We start from the raw sequence: 23,875 nt of genomic DNA, 5'->3' as shown, positions 1-23,875 counted from the left end.
TTCCCCCAAAGGCTTTTGTTTTCATTGAGACTGAGGGAGGCCTCTTGCCAAAATACCTGGAACTTAGACAAAGGCTGGACCCTCCCCCCAGCGCAAGACGCCAGCCTCTGCCTCACAGGTAGTGTCCTGGGCAGTGATGCTGGGCAGGGAGGGCAGAAGCAAGCCGACTGGCATCCTAGTCACCAGGGTCCTGATCGTTAGTCATTTGGAACTTGGGACTTGGGATTCTCTGTGTCTGCGCGTGTAAGCAGTGATGCCTGCGTGAGTCTGGAAGGTGACACCAAGCTGTGTCGATGCTGAGGATGGCTCCAGTGTCCCTTCGATGAGTTCTTCGTGTCTTAGCCAGTTTGGTGAGATGAGGGGCCGCAGGTGCCCTGCAGGCCAGGCGTCACTGAGCTGAGCACCCTGCCCAGCCTCAGCAACCTTCTCAGTTCAATGGTTAATGACAGCATCCACTTGCAGTTGCACAGTTCTCTGTGCTTGCCCGGGCGTGCTCTGGTCCTCTCCTTGCCGTGGGAGGTAGGCATGCTGAAAGCGTCTGGCCCTGCCATACAGTCGGGGCGCCTGGCCCCACGGAGGCAGCGGCCGGAGACAGTTCCTGCAACAGACCCCTGGTTCCTTCACTTCTCTCCTCTGGGACGTCCTGTAACAACCACACAGCCCTCCTTCCCAAATGGTTTGATTTTTAATGTTTCCTTTTCTATTCTGAACGCCTTCTGCTTTGCAACTTAATTGAAACTGCAGGATCATGTTATTCCTCATGTCCTACCCTGCCCCTTAAGAGCCTCACACAGCACTGGCTTTGGGTGTTTGTTTGTTTTCCTTCTCTCAGTTAAGAATTAAAAGCAATTTTACTTTGAGAACGCTCTTATGACAAGTCCTGGGAAACCATGCCTGGGAGGGGCCGGTGGGGCGAATGGCTTCTGTACAAAGCTTGTGTCAAGGAGCCTTCGTAAGAAATGGGGCTGAGTGCTTGGCCAGCTCTGGGCCTGGGGGAGCTTTGGGGAGTTTGTGCATCGACTGGTGTGCACAGCAGTTGGTCAGAGTTCAAGTCATTGTATGCACTGAGACATGCTACAGCCATGATGCCTAAGGGAAGGAAGCCACACCCAAAAGAACATGCAGTAGTCCCCCCTCATCCAAGGTTTCAGTTACCTGAGGTCAACTGTAGTCCGAAAATAGGTGAGTACAGTGCAATAAGATATTTTGAGAGAGAGAGACCACTTCACATAACTTTTGTTACAGTCTATTGTTAGAATTGTTCTATTTTGTTAATTTTTTACTGTGCCTAATTTGTAGCTTATACTTTGTCATAGGTATGCATGTAGAGGAAGAAACAATACAGATAGGGTTCGGTACTCGGGGGGAGTGGTTCAGGCATCCGCTGGGGGTCTTGGGACATATCCCCTGTGGATAAGGGTGGCTACTGTATAATTTGTTTATCTGAAACTCCAGAAAAGACAAAGCAAGACTGTGTGGCAGAAAGCAGGTCATTGTGAGGAGTTGGAGGGAAGCAGGGATTGACTGGGGAGGGCAGGGGCTTTTTGGGCAAATGGCAACAGTCTAGATTTTTATCACGATGGTAGTTACAGGAATGTATACAGTTTTCAAATCTCATAGATCTGTGCGTTTTAAATGGATGCTTGAAAATGTATATCTCAATAAGTAGTTTAAGAAATGTGTAACGAGAGAAGGAAATACTTGCAGTTCTCTGTTTTTCTTCTTCATAGCTTTATGACATCCCAAAATGTGTTTGCAACTTCAATCATTCTCATTTTTGTTGTTGCTGTTCTTTTTGGGTTTTTTTGCTCTAACAAACCAAACTCAGAAAACACTTCTTCAATGCAAGGGCACTGACTTCACACCAGTTGGTTACAGAAGAACAAACCATGCAAACCTATTAATTGGTTTCTTCTTGCTGAAAATGTTAGGCAGAGGTATGCTTTTCGCCATGACTTATGCAACATATTTATACCTACATAAACGCACATGCGCGTTGGTCTTGTTCTGATTTTTAATGGGGTTGTTTTATGAATGTGCTGCCTTTTCTCCCTGCTGATTGGGTTTGGCCTCATCACTTGTTTTCCATGTTGATAGAAGGCAACCCTTCCTACTCACCTCCCTTCCTAGGGGCACCTGGGGAACTGATGAGCCGTTTCTGAGCCTTCCTCCTCCTGGCGAAGGCAGGCACGGTGTAAACATGTGCACAGATGTCCTCAGGCCGTGTCTCTGACTCCTCTCTTCTTGCCCTCCCAGACTCCAGAGCCAGGTGCACACTTGCCAGGTGAAGGTGAGATTGAAGATAACCAGCTCCCCACATCCCCTGCGGAACAAGTGGAGCAGGGATGGAGCCAGCAGACAGACCGCGATGATTCTGAAACACTGTCCCAGCAGAGTGAAACTGGATCAGAGACAAAAACTGACCCCTTTGAAAGTGCCTCCGACTCAGAGTCCTTGTCTGGGGACCCCCCGAGGGGAGTCTTCCACCCTCTGAGAGGTACCCCTGTAGACATAGAAGTGCCTTGGGAATACCCTGGTGTCTCAGCAACTGGACCCCCTCAAGAGCAGCATTTGACCAGTGTTTCTGGGCTTCATGCAAAGGAAGAACTCGATTTGTCCCCTGGCTTAAAGGACGACTCTTGCAAAAATGGGTGGCGAGCCTTTGCCACCGTTGCTGGAGAACAGGAGGCAGGACACCTCTGGGACTGCGCGACGAGCCTGGAGCGAGAGGCTCTGCTGGCAGGGGTTCCCCGACACACAGGGTGCTGCTTCCAGAGGGCCACAGACAGCAGCGGTCCGGAGCCAGAACGGGGGATGGCTGTTCAAGACCTCAGAGGGCTCTCCGCTGTCTCTCTTCAGAAATCCAGGTCTGAGAGCTATCTGGGCATCCCAGTGGTCTGGCCCTTCCTTCTGTGGTGCTGTGAACTGGGTCGCAGTTGGCCACATATCCACAACAGGGCCAGGGCACTTGTGCCACCTAGCAGAGGCCCAGTGGACAGCACAGCCCCTCTGGGGACCGGGACAAAGAGGGAAAGTACTCTAAGCCTTGCAGGGGACATAGAACTGCTCTGGTCCCAGCCCCACTTGGATGTTCCCTGCCGGCCTCCTTTGAGAACATCTTGCCTTCTACACACCAAGCGTCATCATAGTGCCCCAGAAACTATTGGTGACAAGAATAGGGCATCCCCCAGACACGACTGTGGGCACATGAGGGCACCGGTCAGGGCCCATTCCATAGCAGGGTTTTCCTCAGAGGGCCCCGAGGATCCCATGGGACCGAATGTTGTGAAGTCTGGGACCCGTGTGAAGGAAGAGGAAGAAAAGGAACGAGATCCAAGAACACAAAACACCCTTTCCCCCACACCCACCCCGCTGGCTGGCCCGCTTCCTGCTTTTCAAAGTGGGGCTCCGCATCTGCAGGGTCCCTGCGAGCCCAATGGGTTTCACTTGCAAAGGGCCTCTCAGGACACTCCTTCTGCAGATCTCCTGGGGGAAAACCAGTTAAGACAGGAATCCAGGTCATGTCTGGTGGCTTCATGCCTCACGTCAGAGTTGGTGAAGCTCAGTGCGGAGGAAGTGCCTGAGCCCGCTGAGTACAAGTCGGAGCAAAGCCCAGAAAGCAGAACCCAGGAACCCCAAGGCACCCAACTCGCACCAAGAGCTGCTGATGAGAGAGAGACACAGAAGCACCTCTGGGGCATTTCTGTCGAGGCAGGAAACCAAACCAGTCATTTCACATCAAAGTATGTGCTTGGGGTGGAAAGCAAGCCACCCACCAGGGCCAAGTTCCCACGGCAGCCTAGCAGTCAGGGGGCCCAGGTGTGGAGTGGAGACTTGACGGGCTGCTTGGAAGTGAGTGACAGTTCAGATGCCCCTGAGACCACCCAGAAATCAAGGGCAATAGACACTTCAAAGGCAGCTGAAGAGGCCATGGTTCTAGACCCCAACTACAGGGAACAGGCTTTGCAAGGTCTTTCAGAATTCAAAGCAGCCAGGGTGTCTCACTGCGGCCCTGGGGCTGAGGAGGGTGAACAGGGGCCTGGGGGTGCCGTGGGCGGGCAGCTGGAGCCCAAAGCAGGCGGTGAGGCCTCCAGGGGCAGGGGCGCCCTCCTCATTGTGGCTGTGGAGCAGAAAGGTCTTCAGGCCGTCAGGAGCAATGCGGGGCCTGTTCCAGAAACACTTCCCCCTCACTTTCCTAAGGAAAGACAGGAATCTCCCCTGAGCACTGGCGAGACCGCCTGCGAGTCTCCCGCTCCGGGGAAAACACCAGCCGGTAATGAGTGTGAGCTGCCAGCAGCCCCCATACAGGGAGCTGGCGATGGGGCGCTTCAGCCCGTGGCCCAGGCCGCAGAGCTTGGGAGCGTGCTGGTTCCCCGAGCTGCTTCGGAAGAGAAGCCAGGCACAGAGGCGCCCCCGGGAAGGATACTGCGTGGGGAGAGCCAGAGCTCCAGGCCCGGGGAGCCTGGTGCCGGGGAGGCCCCGGAGGCAAGTCTGCCGCTGATAAAGGAAAGGATACTCGTGATTATCTTGCTGCTGCAGGCCCAGGCCGCAGAGCTTGGGAGCGTGCTGGTTCCCCGAGCTGCTTCGGAAGAGAAGCCAGGCACAGAGGCGCCCCCGGGAGGGATACTGCGTGGGGAGAGCCAGAGCTCCAGGCCCGGGGAGCCTGGTGCCGGGGAGGCCCCGGAGGGCGGCGCTGCAGCAGCCCCGGGCCAGCGCCCCCGCATCCCCGCCTTGGAGCCGCCCCAGCCGCCACGCGGGGTCCGCAAGGCCTGGCAGGCACCTGGGAAGCGCCCGGCGTTTTCCAAGGTGACCTCCTTCAGGAGGGGCAGGCCCTTGGCCGCTGAGAGCCCAGGAGGGGACCCGGACCCGACCACCGAGGGCCGCAGCGGGGGTTCTTCAGGCCCCGAGGGGCTCCCCCCGGAGAATCCGCCCAGGGCCGCCCGCTGGGAGGCGCCGCCTCTGCAACACGGGGACGCCAGCACCTGGCCCGATTTTGCCCCGCAGGCTGTAGGCGACAGGACCGCAGGGCTGGCAGGAGCCGGGCATGTGGGGACTGCAGGGGACCTTGGTAGCCGAGGGCCTTCCTCCGAGAGCTGCAACGCAAAGAGACTCAAAACAACGGAGAAAAAGCTCAGGGCAAGGTTGGCCTTGGCTCATAAGACCTTTTCAAACTTTTTTGAGTCAATCGTTTTAGAGAAAGAGAACCCCCATGAACGTTCCCCAGGTTCTCCCAAGGGCGAGAAGGAGAAGAGCAGGCTGCGCCAGGGTTCCTGGCGGGCCTTTCTGAAAAGCAAAGACACCGAAAGCCCCAAAAAGCCCGCCCTAGTGAGACTGCTGCTAGGACCCGGAATTCCTTCCCCAGCAGAGACCGACAGGCACTGTGAGGAACGGGCGGAGGACAAAGAGGGCTATGTTTTTAGCGATCACTGGGCACCCCCACTTGCCCCCACACCTTTGCCCTCCAGTTTAGTTTCTCCAGAACGCAGGAGGAAAAGTGAACCGACCATCAAGTGCACAGCCGCCCAGGAAGGCGATAGGTACCTACCTTCAGGTATCTTTCCTGAAAAGTCCTGGCTGGTGTCCCCCGGCAGCCCTCGGGCCCAGCAGGCTGGCATCGCGCACACCCTGCCTTCCAGCTCTGCCTGCTGCCTGGCATATGAAAACCCCGGGACGCCCTGCAGACCCACGAGCCCCAAGCCCCTGAGTCCCAGGCCTAATGCTCACCAGACGGGTCTCCACTACCCCGGGAGGGGTAGTGCCGTCTCCATGGTTTCTCTTGGAAGCTACAGCTACGTGGACAGCAGTTCAGGGGACCCTGAAAGACCCAAGATTCCCAAGGGCCGGACCAGTCTCCTGCTTTCTCTGCAGACGCTAAACCAGGATGAGCAGAAGGAAGAGAGCAGGGAAGGAGGCCCGGGTCCACGCGGCTTGGGCACAGCGCCCTGGCTCAGGGACCTTCCTAGGAGTGAGGTGAGTATCTGAATCGCACCAAGCCTTTCCTGACCTCCTCAGGCAAGAGAAGGAGGGGAGCAGGCGGGAATCTTCCTAAGTGAGGGGAGATTCAAGTAGGAAGACCAGGCCAAAATTGCCCCCATTACATTCCCAGCCCCCCCCAACCGCCCCCTCCCCTAGTGAACACAGCCTGTGACCAGCTTCTTGAACGTTACCAAGCTAACAAGCTGGAATTGGCATTTCATCATTTCATTTCGTGTTTTTCTTTAATTTCAAGCCATTTGAATTTTATTTTGTATGAACTGCCTGCTCCCTAGGCACTGCCCATTTTCTTTTCTTTTCTTTCTTTTCTTTTCTTTTTTTTTTTTTTTTGAGATGGAGTCTTGCCCTGTCGCCAAGGCTGGAGTGCAGTCGCTCCATCTCGGCTCATGGTAACCTGGGCCTCCCGGGTTCCAGCAATTCTCTGCCTCAGCCTCAGGAGTAGCTTGGATTACAGGCGCCCGCCACCACGCCCGGCTAATTTTTGTATTTTTAGTAGAGACGGGGTTTCACCATCTTGGCCAGGCTGGTCTTGAACTCCTGACCTCGTGATCCACCCGCCTCATCCGGCACTGACCATTTTCTACTGAATGGTCTGTGTAGGCTTTTGTGTTAAACCTAGTCCTTCTCCACTGTGGCATTTAAAAAAATTCCTCATGTTGTCTTCTAGTGCTTTAATGGCTTCTATTTTATCGTATTTAGAATTTGATCCAGCTGAACTTATTTTGTATAAAGAGACAGGAATTGTTGGTGCTTCTGAAATGTTTAGTGCAGTAAGATGGTCTCTCCCGCAAAGTGACCGCTTCTGTCCGGGATAGGTTAGCAGGGTCAGGCACAGGAAGGAGCAGACAACGGGATTTCTCATCCCAGCTGCCCTTGGAATGAGGGAGCTTTTCTGGAAAGTCCAGAAAGAGAGTGCCCTGGAGACTGCGAAAAGTAAAAAGTAAGGCTCCCTTCGCTTCTTTAGACCAAGAGATGTCATATCTCCCGCGCGGCCAGAGCTGGGGAGCACAGGCCACAGCCGCCCCACGTGGTGGCGTGGTGGCCTCTCAGGCTCTCCCCTCTGCCTGCAGGCAGATGTCAGCCACCCCCGGGCTCACGGGCTACACGGCTGGGAAGCTGAAGCTGATGTATGAGGTGCTGGCAGAGCGCCTCCAGGCCAGGCTAAGGAGGGATGGAGCTGGGCGAGAAGGGATTTCCCAGCAGAGCATCCGACAAGGCTGAGTGGACAGCATACATTCAAATAGGATCACTACCAGCAGGAAACGGCTTCACCTCCTCAGCCTGTTTCTGCATCTCTATGCAGTTAAACTTGAAAGGATTTTTTGGTTTGGTTTGGTTTTGTTTTTTGGGGGGTCCTTTTTTTCATTACTGTTACTACTAAAGTTTAAAAACAAAGCCAAACAATACAGGTATAGAAAGGAAAAGGCCTCTCCCCAAAACCGTCTAATCCCACTGCATGCAAGGAAACACTGCCGTATACTAAGGTGTCTCATCTTTCCTTGTGTTCTCACACAGGGTTTGTGGGGCAGTTTGGGGAGAGGGAGTTACACTGCGTGGTCAGACATACACATTGCTCTGCGCCTTTCTTGCTTGCTTCATACGGCAGGTACAGCCCTCCAGCGCCTCATATTCGTGGCTGTGTTTAGAAGGTGCATAATAGTTCAGAGTAGGGCCATGCTGTATTTCCTTTAACGGTTCTTCTACTGATTGGCGCTGAGGTAATCTCTAGTTTGGGGTCTTTATAAATAATGCTGCGGCAGCACCCTTGAGCATGTGTCCTTAGATATCGATGCTTTTATTTCTGTCGGATATAAAAGTGGGATTGCACAAAGGGTAGGGGTATTTTAATAGCTTCCAGATTACTTCTGAAATGACAGGCAATCGACACTCAGCAGCAGTATCTGAGTGCCCATTTCCTCACACCCCTCCAACTTCGTTGCTTATTGCCCTTTTATATTTTTGATCACCTGAAAATACATAGAGAACTTAATTTAAAAGTAAAAAGACATTTTAGTGTTAGGCAACTCAGAGTTAAATCAAGTAGTCAAAAAAAGATTTTGGCCGGGCGCAGTGGCTCAAGCCTGTAATCCCAGCACTTTGGGAGGCCGAGATGGGCGGATCACAAGGTCAGGAGATCGAGACCATCCTGGCTAACCTGGTGAAACCCCGTCTCTACTAAAAAATACAAAAAAACTAGCCGGGCGAGGTGGCAGGCACCTGTAGTCCCAGCTACTCAGGAGGCTGAGGCAGGAGAATGGCGTAAACCCGAAAGGCGGAGCTTGCAGTGATCTGAGATCCGGCCACTGCACTCCAGCCTGGGCGACAGAAAAAAAAAAAAAAAAAAGATTTTACAGTATTTGAATTAACAAGCCTGATTTAATAGTGATATAAGCCAGGCGCGGTGGCTCACACCTGTAATCTCAGCACTTTGGGAGGCTGAAGTGAGCGGATCACCTGAGTTCAGGAGTTCGAGACCAGCCTGGCCAACGTGGTGAAACTCCGTCTCTACTAAAAATACAAAAATTAGCTGTGCCTGGTGGTGGATGCCTGTAATCCCAGCTACTTGGGAGGCTAAGGCAGGAGAATCACTTGAATCCGGGAGGCAAAAGTTGCAGTGAGCCGTGCCACTGCACTCCAGCCTGGCAACAAAGCAAGACTCCATCTCAAAAAAAAAGTTGATATATACATATATGTCTGTGTGTGTCTATGTATACACACTGTATACACACACATGCACACACATACATGGTGCAGAAGCACATACTGGAAGGCAGATATTCCTGGAAGTGGTCCCTGTGCTCACTTGGCATTGTGCATGGGATGGAGCAGGTGCACTGGGCCTCAGGCACACACCTGGACAGCCTGCTTGGTTTGTTGGGTTTTTGTGTGTGTGTGTGTGTGTGTGTGTGTGTGCTTTTCTGTTTGTTTTTTGTTTATTTTGTTTGATTCAGGGTCTTGCTCTGTCTCCCAGGCTGGAATGTGGTGACAAGATCACAGCTCACTGCAGTCTGGATCTCCCAGGCTCAAGCAATCTTCCTGCCTCAGCCTCCCAAGTTGCTGAGCCCCCAGGCATGTACCACCACACCCAGATAATTTTTTAATTTTTTGTAGTGATGGAGTCTCACCTTGTTGCCCGGGTTGGAGCCTGCATGGGTTTTAACAAACAGTAATTGAGATGATGAGTAGAAAGTATCCAGCAAAGGGCCAGGCATGAAGCGGGTGTCCCATAAATGTGAGCTCCTATTCCTCTTTCCATTTCACTCCTTACTGGAGAATAGGAAGGCCTAGTACACAGCACATCAGACCACAGACAGAACAGCAGGTACATAGGGAACGGGAAGGGAAGCAAAGCTCGGAAAGGCTCCCTCTGTCTGGTAGAACCCTGGATGGTGGTGGAATATGAAACTCCCCTTGTAGAAATGACTGCGCCATCTTGTGGGCATTCCTGGGAGAGCAGGATCTGATGGTCAGAGTAATTTGCAAGGAATTCAGTTATTCCCACTTCTTCCCTGCACAACAGTATTAAGGAGCAGCAGTTCTCTTATCCCAATCTTTTAAAACAACCATTCTTAATATTTTGTTGTTTACTTCTAGATTTCTTCCACAAACAAGTTTTATATATTTAACATGGCTGTGATATTATCGTGTATAGAGATCTCAATTTTATGTGATTTTACATCCTGCAGTTTCTTTGAAGCTTTTCAAAGTCGAGAAATAGAGAAGTCTTACAGAACAGCATAATGCATAAACGTGTAGATATATATTGTCAACACACACCGGATGACCGCCACCAGGTCATGAAACACCACATCCCCCACCCTGCCCCCTTCCTGCCACCTCCCTTCCTCCTCCCTGCCCTACCCGCTATGCCCCATCTCATGGTGTTCACTTGCATTTCATTATCATGTTACTACTTTATTACCATGGGTGTGGGGGCTTGCCCGTTTCGAGGTTTATATAATCAAAACCTTACACATTCCTTTAAACCTTACTCAGTCTATTTGGTGTCTGCCTTCCCCTGCTCTAATTAAGAATCATGTCATCCCAGCACTTTGGGAGGCCAAGGCCGGTGGATCACGAGGTCAGGAGATCGAGACCATCCTGGCTAACACGGTGAAATCCCATCTCTCCTGAAAATACAAAAAATTAGCCGGACATGGTGGCGGGTGCCTATAGTCCCAGCTGAGGCAGGAGAATGGCGTGCACCCAGGAGGCGGAGCTTGCAGTGAGCCGAGATTGCGCCATGGTACTCCAGCTTGGGCAACAGAGCGAGACTCGGTCTCAAAAAACAAAAAACAGGAAACAATCTTCCCGTGCTAGGAACCTACAGCTCTCTCATCATGCCGAGTTGCTCTGAATCATCGGAATACACTGTCTTTCTCAGTCAGCTGCTGATGCACTTGGGGGTTGTGCCCAGTTGGGAGCTGCTGTGAACATTTGGGTCAGGGGCCTGCTGCACATGCATGTGTATTTCTGTGGGGTGCATTTTAGGGGTGTCCTTGGGGGATGCATATCTTTAGTCTTACTAAATACTCAAATTATTTTTCCAAAGTGATTGCATCAAATTACACTCTCTCATTAGGAGTATGCTTTGCTCTGTGTTCTCATTCACATTTGGTTGATACTGTCAGCCTTTTTAATTGTAGCCATTCTGCTAGGTGTGTAGCAGAATCTCACTGTGATTTTTAGTTTTCGTTTTCCTGATGTCTGAAGAGGCTAGGGAACTTTAGTTTTTGTTTTTGTTTTTTGAGACCGAGTCCCCCTCTGTCATCCAGGCTGGAGTGCAGTGGTGTGATCTCAGCTCACTGTAACCTCTGCCTCCCGGGTTCAAGTAATTCTCCTGCCTCAGCCTCCCGAGTAGCTGGGACTATAGGCGCCTGCCACCATGCTCAGCTAATTTTTGTATTTTTAGTAGAGATGGGGTTTTATCATGTTGGTTGGGCTGGTCTCGAACTCCTGAGGTCGAGTGATCCACCCGCCTCGGCCTCCCAAAGTGCTGGGATTACAGGCATGAGCCACTGCACCTGGCCTAAGGAACTTTTTATGTGCTCTTTGACACTCTGGATACCCTCGTCAAACTAAAATAATCAAAAAGGTCGGAATCTAGTTTAAAAAGAGTTTATTCAGGCCAGGCACAGTGGCTCAAGCCTGTAATCCCAGCACTTTGGGAGGCCGAGGCAGGAGGATCACCTGAGGTCAGGAGTTTGAGACCAGGTTGACCAACATGGAGAAACCCTGTCTCTACTAAAAATACCAAAGTCAGCCTGGCATGGCCTGTAATCCCAGCTACTTGGGAGGCTGAGGCAGGAGAATCGCTTGGACCAGGGAGGTGGAGGTTGCGGTGAGCCGAGATTGTGCCATTGCACTCCAGCCTGGACAACAAGAGTGAAACTCTGTCTCAAAAAAAAAAAAAAAAAGAGTTTATTCAGCACAGAAGTTGAGGACTGCAGCCCGGGACACACTTCCAGGTTGCCTTGGAGAGTGCTCCAGAGAACAAAAGAGAAGCTCAAATTTTTTAAAGAAAAGAAGGAGGAATCAGGAGAGGGAGTGAGTACAAAGGTTGTTCATTAGGAATTCTCACTGGTTTATGGAAGTAACACTGGCTGGTGACTGGCTCTACCTTGTTGAACTATAAGGTATGTGGCATTTTATGGCTACTTGGAGTGAGTTAGTCTAGAGTCCACATAGCAAATGGCTCTAAGAGGTAGCTATGTAGCTGAAGGGAGAGTGAGATATTACGTCTTAAATGCCTTTTGGGTTTGGGCCTGATCATTTAAAGGGCTCATATTCTTCAGATAATTTTTTTTCTCACTCTCTTGTGGGACGTGTCTCTCCTAGTCTGTTGTCCATTTGTTTTGGGGTTGTCTTTCTCTTACTGATTCTGGATAGAATTGCATTGTTGGTTAATGTGCCACAGATATTTCTGATTTCATGTGGCTTGTCTTTTCCCTCTTTAATGATATCTTTTTTTTTTTTTTGAGATGGAGTCTTGCCCAGGCTGGAGTGCAGTGGCATGATCTTGGCTCACTGCAACTTCCACTTCCCAGGTTCAAGCAATTCTCCCACCTCAGCCTCCCAAGTAGCTGGGACTACAGGCACAAGCCACCACACCCAGCTAATTTTTGTATTTTTAGTAGAGACGGGTTTTGCCATATTGGCCAGGGTAGTCTCAAACTTGTGAGCTCAAGTGATCCACCCACTTCAGCCTCCCAAAGTGTTGGGATTACAGGTGTGAGCCATCGCGCCTGGCCATAATGATATCTTTTGATGAACAGAAGTTCTCAATTTTAATATTGTCAAGTGTATCCATCTTTTCTCTACCCCAAGGTCATGAAGAGAATTCTTTAAATTACCTTCTTAAAAACTTTCACGGTCTTGCTTATGACATGTAGGTCTCTCAGATGCCTATAACTGGCATTTGGGTTCCATTCGTCTGTTTGTCCATCCTTCTACTGACGCAGTACCCTAATCACTGTAGCTGTACAGTAAGCATTGCTGACCAGTCTACCAGTTCCTCTCACGTGGTCATCAAGTCGATAAAATGAGCTCACTGAGTGCCACTTGTGGGCGGGCAGTGTTCTGGATGCAGCAGACAGTGTACTGAATAATACAGCAGGATGTCCGTCCTCACAACAGGACAGCATGCGGCAGTCAACAAATTAGTGAGCAAGTAAGATCATTTCAGATAAAAGGAAATGGGAAAGAGAGTTGAGAGGTTTGATGGAGGGGCACCCTTGGCTTGGAGATTTTGGGTCTGACATTTGAACCAAGTCTCGAGTGATGAGGAAGCCGTAGAGCCCTGTAAGGTCCAGCCTCATATGTTAGTAACATGGAGGAATCTCCTCGGTGTTGCCATCCCCATTGGTGCCTGATGCTTTAGCCGCAGTCTTGATAGGATTGTTTTCCTCATTTGTAGATGCTATAGAATTTAACCCTCCACAGTGTCACCTCCCACCTGTGAGACCATGGCATATTTCCTTTTTTTTTTTTTTTTGAGACTGAGTCTCACACTGTCGTGGGCAGTGGTGTGATCTTGGCTCACTGCAACTTCTGCCTCCCGGGTTCAAGTGATCCTCTTGCCTCAGCTTCCCAAGGAGCTGGGATTACAGGCGCCCGCCACCACACCCAGCTAATTTTTTGTAATTTTAGTAGAGATGGGGTTTCCCTATGTTGGCCAGGCTGGTCTCGAACTCCTGACCTTGTGATCCACTCCGACCGTGGGGTATTTCTGTGTGTGTGTGTGATGCAGACCAGCATGAGGCAGTCCTCTCGTGCTGTTTGTGTTTAGAGATTTCTTTCCTCTGGGATTTCAGGTTTGGGGGCAGAGAACCTTTGATTCCAGAGGAAGCAGGCTCCAACGTCTGCTGAAGGCATGCATACAGGATCATGCCCCTGGCTGAAGGGGCTTAGGAAGGACACCAAGACTAAGAGAGAGCAGGACAGAAATAGCTGTGGCTGGGCAAGAGGAATGAGAGGAGACTGGAAATTCAGAACTCCTGTGGGTGTCTTAATACTCACTCTGACCTGACTGTGAGCCTTGGATTAAGACCATACTGGGACCCAGTTTCCTTGTCTGTCACGGATTGGACCAGGTGATTTCCTAGGTCTCTGCTGGGTGTAATATCCACTTTATGGAATGAATGCTGGATAGCTTTCCTGTCCACCAGCCACAGCCTTTCCAACTTTGGTGGCAAGATTCCAACATACTGTTTCTGCTTAGGAGTTCTAAGTGTGTGTGTGAGAGAGAGAGAGAGAGAGAGAGAGAATGAACATTTTCTGGCCTTTAAAATCTGTTTATAATCTGAAATTTGTATGGAGAGATACATGCCCTAAAATAGTTAAAACAACTTTGAGAAAGAAAAATCAAGTGAGGGGAATCAATATTTGATATTAATTCATACTTATTACCTGAAGTAATCAAGACCATGTAGTATTGGGGGCGGGAAAATTACACAGAGTAATGGAAAAGAATAGAGAACACAGAAATAGACTCACACAAATATACCCACCAATTTTTAGGTGCAAAAGCAATTCAATGGATAGTCTTTTCGACAAACAATGCTGGAGCATTTGGACATCCAAAGCAAAAAAAGGAAAATTTTAACCTAAATATCACGGTTTATTTAAAAATTAATGCAAGAACTTCCTTTAGCCATTCTTTAAGAATAACTCTGTAGGCAATAAATTCTCTCATTCTTCCTTTCTTTGAGAAGGTCTCAATTTTCCCTTCATTACTGAAGAATATTTTCACTGGATAAAAGATTCTAAGTTAATAGTTATTTTCTTGAAAAGTGACACTTGAAAAGTTTTATGTCACTTCCTTCTGGCCTTCAGGTGTCTGATGCCTTTTAAAATGTTTTTCTCTTATAAGGAAGGTGTCTTTTTTCCCTCTCACTGCTCTCAATAATTTTTATTGAGAAGTTTGCTTATGCTTCTTCTCCATGTGGATTTCTTTGGATTTATACTATGTGGACTTTGCACAGCTTCTTAAATCTATGGGTTTATATCTTTGACCAAATTTAGGAAATTCTGAGCATAATTTCTTTAAATACTTTTTTACCCCAACCCACTTTCTCCTCTCTCTTTTGGACTCCAATTATCTAGTGTTTGATCTTTCTTTGCAGTCTCACAGGTCTATGATGCTCTATTTGTTTGGTTTTCTTTCTTTCTTCGGTCTGTTTTCTCTCTGTTGTTCAGATTGTATAATTCTGTTTCTTCCATCTACAGGTTTTCACTGATCCTCTTATCCTCTCCATTCTCCTGTAGGCCCATCCACTGAACTTTTTATTTCAGTTATTATATTTTTCAATTCTGTAATTTCCACTTAGATGTTCTTTATATATTATATTTCTTTGCTAAGATTTCCCATTTTCTGAGCTGTTATATTTTTCATTTGTTTCAAGAGTATTTGTATTGCTTATTGAAGCATTTTTATGATGGCTGCTTTAAAATCTTTGATAATTCCTGCACCTTGTGTCTTCTCAGTGCTGGTGTCTGTCGACTCTCTTTTTTATTCAAGTTGAGATTTTCCCTATTCTTATTATGATTAATGAGTTTCTATTTTATTCTGGGTATTTTGGGGAGTGCATTTTGAGTCTTTGTATCTTATTTAAATCTTGTTTTGGAAAACCACCTCTGACTCCACTCTGGTGTGGGAAGGTGGGCACTACCTCATTACTGCCAGGTTTGGGTGAAACTCCACATTCCTTTATTGGCCTCTATTGACACCTTATGCAAGGGTGGGTGTTTCATTTACTAATGGGCAGGGATGAGAGTTAAGATTTTACACCAAGCTTGCACCGATAGCATGGTGTATGAGTTAAAGAAAGAAGAAAGAAACACAACACAAAAAGTGGCTCAACCGTCAAAGACAGGTTTATTTTGGGAAATAAACCTGAGAGGGGCTTCTGGCTGATTTTGGTCAGGAGCACTCTCTCTTACAGATTAAGAGTATGTATTGGTGAGAGAGCTTATTACAGGCTTGAAATATTTCTGTTGGGAGGAGAAGTTTATGGTGGGGTTGGAATGTCTCTGGTTGGAGGGGAGGTTATCTTGGGGCTGACATCTCTCTGGCTGGAGGAGAGGGTATCTTGGGGTTGGCATGTCTCTGGTTGGGGAGGGGTTTGGAATGTTTCTGGTCAGAGACGTTATTTGTGGTTTATGGTCACGCTGATCTTAGCCATTAGGCTGATGCCCTTTAGATTTTAGGCGGTTTTTGATCAAGGTGGACTTTAAAATGGCAATGCTTGTCCAAGATGGTGATATGCCTGCTCTGTCAGTGGAATCAGGAGGCCTTGCGAATGCTAGCTTGTGGTGAAGGTGCTGGCTCTTTATCTGGCCTTCTCCTACATTACTCCAGCAGAGCAGGGGAGGAACGCCTCACTGACACCAGGTAGAGGATGGAAGACTGGCTTCACACACATTGTCTTCACAGACACCATGGCGGAGGGCCTCACTGACACTGGCAGGGGAAGAAAGTTCAGGCTTTCCCATCAGCCTTCTGTCACACCACTTGGCTCGGGGACATATGTGACCCATTACAGGTGAGGTTGGGAGTTCTTCACTCAGGCTTTGCTGGGGTGTGAGGGAGACAGGGGTATGTTGCATGTTTTTTACCTAATGTTTGGCTTGAGTAGAGCATTTGTCTAAAAGTTTTCTGTCTTGCTAGGCTGGTCCTTTAGCTAGAGAATGCAGGCTTCTGTTGGAACTTTTCTGTCTGGACCTAGTGATAGCTCCAGCAAGATTGTTCAGCATCCATATAGGAAGCATGTATGAGTGGTATATATGCGGCAAAAGAAAACCTAGGGAACTCCCTGGTGTGTCATTCCTTGTTGTATTTTATGATCCCTAGCTGGTCTACTTTCTTCTCTCCACCATTCAGATGTCTTTGTTTTCGTATCTTTGTTTTATATATAATGTCTTAGGTTTTTAGCTGTGCTTAGTGAAACGAACAGGGAGAAGTGTGTCTATGCCATCTTGTCCAGAATTGGAAGTTTCCTGTTTTGTTTTTTTTAATAGCATACTGTTCTTATTTGATGATTTCAGTGTCCTTTTTCTTCTTCAGGTTATTAATTTTAGTGATTTTGAAGTTTTCTTCTTTACATTTTCTCTTTCTTAGTTTTTTTTCCCCCTATTTGTTTATTTTGGTCATTTTAGTGTGTTGAAGGTTTTTCCTAAATGCCTAGCAATCTTTGGGTGAATTTCATATTTATTTTAGAGTAAGACACTAAATATCTGTTTAGATATTATGTGGGCACGTGTGGAGCTAATCGGCTAGTGTGCTTTCCTGTCAAGTGATTTTAAAAGAGAAATTGCTTATTTTATAAGTCAACGTTTAGAGGTCTCTTCTCTGAGGTGGGTCAGTTTCTCCAGAGTGGTATCCTCCAGTCACTTATTGAGGAGATACAGGATTATACTGGGAAAGAATAAAGCAGGGTGCTGAGTCACTCCCTGCTCACTGCACAGGTTTTCTTGTTATCCTGTTTTCATCCCAAACCTCTCCACTGCTTTCACCAGTAAGTTTGTGGTCCCCACAAACTGGAGATTCTTGTTCAATTATTCAGGACCATAAGTCTCTCGAATTTGATCTTGGCTGGCAGTTTGAGAGTAGGAGAAATGAAAAGGGGAGTATAGACAGTCATGTGGCTGACTGCAATGGGACCTTAACTGAGGGTCACACTTACAAACTTGAAACCAGAGCCTCTGCCTGCTTCCTTCCATGCGAACTCCAAGTCATCTGCATTTCTTTAGATAGCTTCCTGTGCTCTGCAGCACCATCTACCCCTTCTACATCTACTTTACCCTTTCCAGATTTTCTTGAACTTTCTCATCTGCCATTGTCTCATCATTTCTTAATGTTGCTCTTTTGGGAATACAATGAAGGACAAAAGTTCCTTTAGTCAAACTCAGATTATCCCACCCCAAAGTCTGCTTTCTGGCCCTCTCCCCTAGGACACATGAGGACCACCAGGACAGCCTGAGCTCCTTGCCTCCCTCTAATCTATCTGTCTCTCTAGTACCATAAGTCCCAGACTAGCCTTGCTTCAGAATTCCCTGGAGGGCATTTTAGACACAAATTGCCAACCATTCCCTCAGGGCTTGGAAATCCATTTCTCACCCATTCCCAGGAGTATGGTCTATCTGTTGCTGCATAGCCCAGAGGATCCAGCTGGGTGCCTCTGGGCAAGGACTTGCTCTGAGGCAAGTCGCTTAAGTTCTCTGAGTTTCTGAGGGAGGAGATACCAGCTATTTCTGATCCACAAGGTACTTCGGGAGAAAGAACTAGCTGAAAATAGTTTTCAAATGTAGATCAATATTTTGGAGCTCAAATAAACACATTAGATCAGTGGTTTGCAACCTTGGCCGCACCTGAGAATTACCTGGAGAGCTAGAAAAAGTCCTAATTCCCAGGCTGTACCCCAAAACCATTATATAATAATTATCCAGCCATCCAATTTCTCTTCCTCCATCTCTCTCTCTTTCGTTGTATACATATGCATATGTATACATTTTTAATTTTAGAATACCTGAGATTAAGCAGAGAATTTATAATTAAATCCTAATCTTGTAGAAAATTCTTATGCAAAATACTCTAATCTCTCAAGTACATCTAATCACTTCCAGAATAAGGACCCCCTACAATTTCTACCATAAAAATAAACTCTATCAGGGAGCTTAATTTAAAATAAGAACTTCATTTTCCACATACTTACCTACAAAATAAACATCATATTCTGTTCAGCAAGAGATATTTAAGAAGCAAAAATCCGAGATCCAATATTAAGTAAGCATACCCACTTTTCTCCAACTGATATGTCAGTAATAATTTATAGCAAAAACAGTCTCCTGTACAACTGGAGTGGAGTGTTGGGTTGAAAGGTCAGTCCCTGTGATAGTCTCCAGTGAGGGCTGCCCTTGCCAACCCTTTTTTCTAGGAGCAACGTATTAGCAAACTCTTGCCTTATCAGACCCGGCCTCCTTAGTCCTTCAGTATAGATACATTTTTAAGGCAGACTCTTGAAATATTTAAAAGAAATTTCACCTTAGTTTTTAGCACACAGTACACACAGAGTGTTTGGGGATGCCATTCCACAGAGGTTGCTGCTATGAAGTAGATGTTCATGGGGTGGGCATAGGCGGTTGTTAGACTTGGACAACACGTGGGAAGAAAAGGATTTCTTCTCCCAGTGGCAAATTCCAAACAACAGAGATGCTGGTGATGCCAACATAGGCCTAACTATTCTGCTAGTGGAGACATATTTTATTTTGAAATCCTTACGTTGCCTGGTGCAACCGGTGATGGTGGTGGCAACATGGGTGAAATAGAGCCTTGCCTACATTTCAGTGAGCATCGGAGTTAAGCTAGAAGGGGTACTGGGCTCTGGAAGTGTGATTCTGCTGCGGTTCTGTTCATAAGGGATGTTGTTTAAGCGGGAGCTTTTACCCCAGTTGCTGGCCTTTAAAAAGTATTTCTAATGAGCCTGCCAAGTTCAGTAATGACTTTCAAGGCCTAATTCTTTGATCAAAATAGAAGACTGGATTAAAAAAAAAATACTCTTCAAAGTAGACATTTTAACAGCAACAAGATTTGTTCCTAATCTTCATGTTTTCCAAAATGACTGTGAACAAAGTATATCACTGGACTCTGTACTTTGAAAATTAACCAAAACATAGTGTTATACCCAAAAGGAACTGGGCAGAGGAAGGACAGCGTGTGCCCAGTTGATATGTCCTTTGACCTCTGACCCCCGGCCCGTTCTCTCTGCTCTCCAGAACCACATGCCCTGGGAAGAACCAGCAAGTGAGAAGCCCAGTTGCCCTCACATTCAGAAGGCTTTCCACATGGAGCCTGCCCAGAAGCCCTGCTTCACCACTGAGATGGTGACATGGGCCCTCCTCTGCATCTCTGCAGAGGCTGTGCACGGGGAGGCTCCTTCACAGCCTAGGGGCATCCCTCACCGCTCACCCATCAGTGTGGATGACCTGTGGCTGGAGAAGACACAGAGAAAGAAGTTGCAGAAGCAGGCCCACGTTGAAAGGAGTCTGCATGTAGGGGCAGTGCACAAAGATGGAGTCAAGGTAAGCCGTTCCCGGCCAGGAGTCCTCAGACTTGGTCTGGTATCCTCTTCTCTCTGCAGCTGCCTGTCGCTTCCTGAGTTTTTGCGTGACTCTCCTGTGAGGTAACTTGTCACCCTGGGCCCCCTTGGATTACAGCATGCTTCCTGGGCCACACCAGTACTGCAGTCTAGAGCCTGCAAGAGAGACACTGAGCAGTGCATTCCCCAGAGCCACAGAAGCCAGGGCCTCCTCTTCCTTCTCTGTAGTATGTCTCTGCCTGTGGCCGGCTCCATGCAAGGTAGTAGTGCAGAGAAGACTGCCATTTAATGAGTGCCTACTGTGCGCCCAACACGATTAGACACTGCCCTAGCATTGGCTCTGCCACTCACAGAGGCACAGAACATTTCAATATTACAATCTTAACCAAATTAACTAAAGTCATTACATTGTCCATTCAATTTTGTCTCCAGGACACTTTGACAACATGGTTTTTTGCATGAAACCGACAGCCTACTAAAAAGTTAATTAATGGTGTAGACATCGTACCCTTTACCCAATCTTTGACAAGAGTTTCTTGTTTTTTCCCTTTATAAATAGCAATATTTATTATCAGGTGTTTGTGAAGTCCGTATCTCTGAGTCTCACCTCATCCTTGAAGACTCACTTTTTAAAACAGGTGAAATTCACATCATGTAGAATTAACCATGTTAAAGTGAAGAATTCATTGGCATTTAGTATATTCATTTGCTATATGTTGTGAGCACCACCTCTGTCCAGCTCCAAGGCATTTTCATCACCCCTAAAGGAAACCCTATTCCCATTAAGTAGTCACTCCCCAGTTCCCCTCCCCAGACCCTGGAAATACTCATCTGCTTCCTGTCTCTATGGGTCTTCCTATTCTGGATTTTTCATATAAATGGAATTAAATAATATGTGACCTTTTGTGACTGGCGTTTTTCACTTAGCGTCGTGTTTCATCCATGTCATAGCACGTATCAGTACTTCATTTCTTTGTGTGGCTAAGTAACATTTCATTACATGATTATACAGTACTTGTCTCACTTTGTTCATCCATACATCCATTCCTGAGTAGCTGGGATTACAGGCACCTGCCACCATGCCCACCTAATTTTTGTATTTTTAGTAAAGATGGAGTTTCACCATGTTGGCCAGGCTAGTTTCAAACTCCTGACCTCAAGTGATCCACCGGCCTCGGCCTCCCAAAGTGCTGGGGTTACAGGCATGAGCCACTATGCCCGACCCGTGAGTACTTAATTTTGATGAAATGTACTTTATCTGTTTTGTTGTTGCTTGTGCATTTGATGTCATACCTAAGACTCTATTGCCAAATCCAAGTAATGAAATTTACCTCTGTTTTTCTCTAAGAGTTTTATACCTTTCGCTTTTACATTTAGGTCTTTGGTCCATTTTGATTCAATTTTTGTATGGTATGAGATGTCCAATTTTACATTTCCCATGTGGATATGTAGTTATCCAAACACCATGTGTTGAAGAGACTATTCTTTCCCTCACTGAATGGTCTTGGCATCCTTGTCAAAATTCAACTTACCCGCCAGGCATGATGGCTCACATCTGTAATCCCAGCACTTGGGGAAGCCGAGGCGGTGGATCCCTTAAGGCCAGGAGTTCGACACCAGCCTGGCCAACATGGTGAAACCCTGTCTCTACTAAAAATACTAAAATTAGCCAGGTGTGGTGGTACGTGCCTGTACTCATAGCTACTCAGGAGGTTAAGGCAGGAGAATCGCTTGAACCTGGGAGGCAGAGGTTGCAGTGAGCTAAGATTGCACCACTGCACTCCAATCTGGGCGACAGAGTGAGACCCTGTCTCAAAAAAAAAAAAAAAAAAAAAGTCAAATTACCTTAGATGTGTGAGTATATTTTTGACTCTCAATTCTATCCTATTAGCTTATATGTCTGTCTTTATGTCAGTACCACATTGTTTCGATTATCCTAGTTTTACAATAAGTTTTGAAATTGGAATGTGAGAGTCTTCTTTGTTCTTTTTCAAAATTGTTTTGGCTATTTGCTGGACCTTGCAATTTCATATGAATCTTATAATTAATTTTCCATTTCTGCAAAAAAATAAAAAAGGCCCTTGGGATTTCCATAGGATTGCATTCAATCTGTAGATCACTTGGGAGAGTAGTGCCATATTAATAATATTAAGTCTTCAAATCCATGAACACTGGGTGTCTTTCCATTTTTGGGGGGTGTTCTTGAATTGCTTTCAGCAGAGTTTTGTGGTTTTCACTGTAAAAAGTCTTGCACATCCTTGGTTAAAATTTTTCCTAAGTATTTTATTCTTTTTGATGACATCATAAATGGAAATTTTTTTTAAGCTTCGTTTTGGGATTATCCATTACTAGAGCATAAAAATACAATTGATTTTTGTTTATTGATCCTGTATCCTGAAACGTTGCTGAATCCATTTATTAGCTATAAGAATATTTTTGTGTATTCTTTAGAAATTTCTATGTATAAGATTACATCATTTGTAAAAAGCAGATTATTTTACTTCCTTTCCAGTTTAGATGCCTTTGATTTCTCTTTTTTGCCCTACTTGCTCTGGGTAGAACTTGCATAACAATGTTGAGCAGAAGTGGTGAACTGGGGCATCCTTTTCTTTTTGGTTTTAGGATTAAAGCCTTCAGTTTTTCACTATCGAGTATGATGTTAGCTGTGTGTTTTTCACAAATGCCGTTTTATCATGTTAAGGAAGTTCCTTTCTATTTCTAGTGTTTTTATCATGAAAGGGTGCTAGATTTTTTACGTGTGTGATCAATTTTGATGACGGTTTTTCTGCATCTACTGAGATAATCATGCATGTTTTCTTTGCTCTATTAATGTAGCATATTACATTGAATATGTATTGATCTGCAGTTTTCTTGTGATGTTTTTGTCTGGCTTTGGTATCAGAGTGATTCCGTTCTTATAGAATAAGTTAGGAAGTGCTCTCTCCTCTTCTATTTTTTGGAAGCATTTGAGAAAGATTCTTCTTTAAATGTCTTGTAGAGTTCACCAGTGAAGCTTTCTGGTCCTGGACTTTTCTTTGTTGCGGGGTGTCTGATTATTGATTCAATTCTTTTTTCTTTTCTTTTAGCATCAGGTTGGTGAAAAAACAATTCTTTACTTGTCATAGATCTGTTCAGAGTTTATTTTTGTTTTGTTTTGTTTTGAGACAGAGTCTTGCTCTGTCACCCAGGCTAGAGTGCAGCTGCATGATCTTGACTCACTGCATCCTCTACCTCCTGGGTTCAAGCGATTCTACTGCTTCAGCCTCCTGAGTGCCTAGGACTACAGGCATGCACCGCCATGCGTGGCTAATTTTTATATTTTTTGGTAGAGACAGGGTTTCACCATGTTGGCCAGGCTGGTCTCGAACTCTTTACTTCAAGTGATCCACCCACCTCTGCCTCCCAAAGTGCTGGGGTAACAGGCATGAGCCACTGCACCCGGCCAAAGTTTATATTTCTTCTTGAGTCATTTTGGTGTTAATAGCTTGTGTTTTTCTTAAGAATGTCTCCATTTTATCTATATTATCTAACCTGTTGATATACAATAATTGTCCACAGTGTTTTCTTATAATCCTTTTAAATTTCTGTAGCATCAGTAATAATGTCTCCACTCTCATTTCTAATTTTAGTAATTTCTATTTTCTCTTTTTTTCTCAGTATAGCTAAATGTTTATCAATTTTGTTAGTCTTTTCATAGAATCTGTTTTTGATGGTCTTGATTTTCTCTTATTCTTCTTATTTTTATTCCATTTTTAATTTTTTATCTATTTATTTATTTATTTAGAGACTGAGTTATGAGACTGGTATTTGGTATTTTTGGTAGAAACAGGGTTTCACCAAGTTGCCCAAGCTGGTCTCCAACTCCTAGGCTCAAGCAATCCACCCACCTCAGCTTCCCTAAGTGCTGGGATTACAGGCCTGAGCCACTGCACTTGGCCTCTGTTGTTTTTCTATTACTATATTTAATGTGTCCCTAATTTCATCTTTATTCTTTTCTTCCACGTATTAGCCTTGGGATTAGTTTGTGCTTCTTTTTCTTGATATTTGAGGTGTAAAATTAGGCTATTGATTTGAGAAATTCTTTTTTTTTTGTCCTTTTAAATTTTAATAAAATAGGTTAATTTCATATTACATAGAGAGCAAGTCCATCCACTCGTCTGTGATAAAATTTTAGAAATATTTTCCTTTTATTATTAGACTTTAAGTTCTAGGGTACATGTGCATAACGTGCAGGTTTGTTACATATGTATGCTTGTGCCATGTTGGTGTGCTGCACCCATCAACTC

General features: G+C 46.3%; 1 protein-coding gene across 1 annotated transcript in view; it reads left to right on the top strand.

Moving 5' to 3' along the window:
• The first annotated feature begins 5,585 nt into the window (after positions 1-5,585).
• Positions 5,586-23,875, top strand: part of ARHGEF4 (Rho guanine nucleotide exchange factor (GEF) 4) — a 132,731-nt gene continuing 114,441 nt past the window's right edge. The window contains exons 1-2 of the mRNA XM_011941700.1: positions 5,586-5,970; positions 19,267-19,572. Of these exons, the coding sequence (XP_011797090.1) occupies positions 5,767-5,970; positions 19,267-19,572 (510 nt within the window). The 5' untranslated portion in view covers positions 5,586-5,766. The remainder of the gene's footprint in view (positions 5,971-19,266; positions 19,573-23,875) is intronic.

The sequence above is a fragment of the Colobus angolensis genome, unplaced genomic scaffold (genome assembly GCF_000951035.1).
Source record: "Colobus angolensis palliatus isolate OR3802 unplaced genomic scaffold, Cang.pa_1.0 Scaffold20, whole genome shotgun sequence".
NCBI lineage: Eukaryota > Metazoa > Chordata > Mammalia > Primates > Cercopithecidae > Colobus > Colobus angolensis.
Note: the sequence above shows the minus strand (reverse complement) of the source record. Positions and strands in the feature narration are given on the sequence as shown.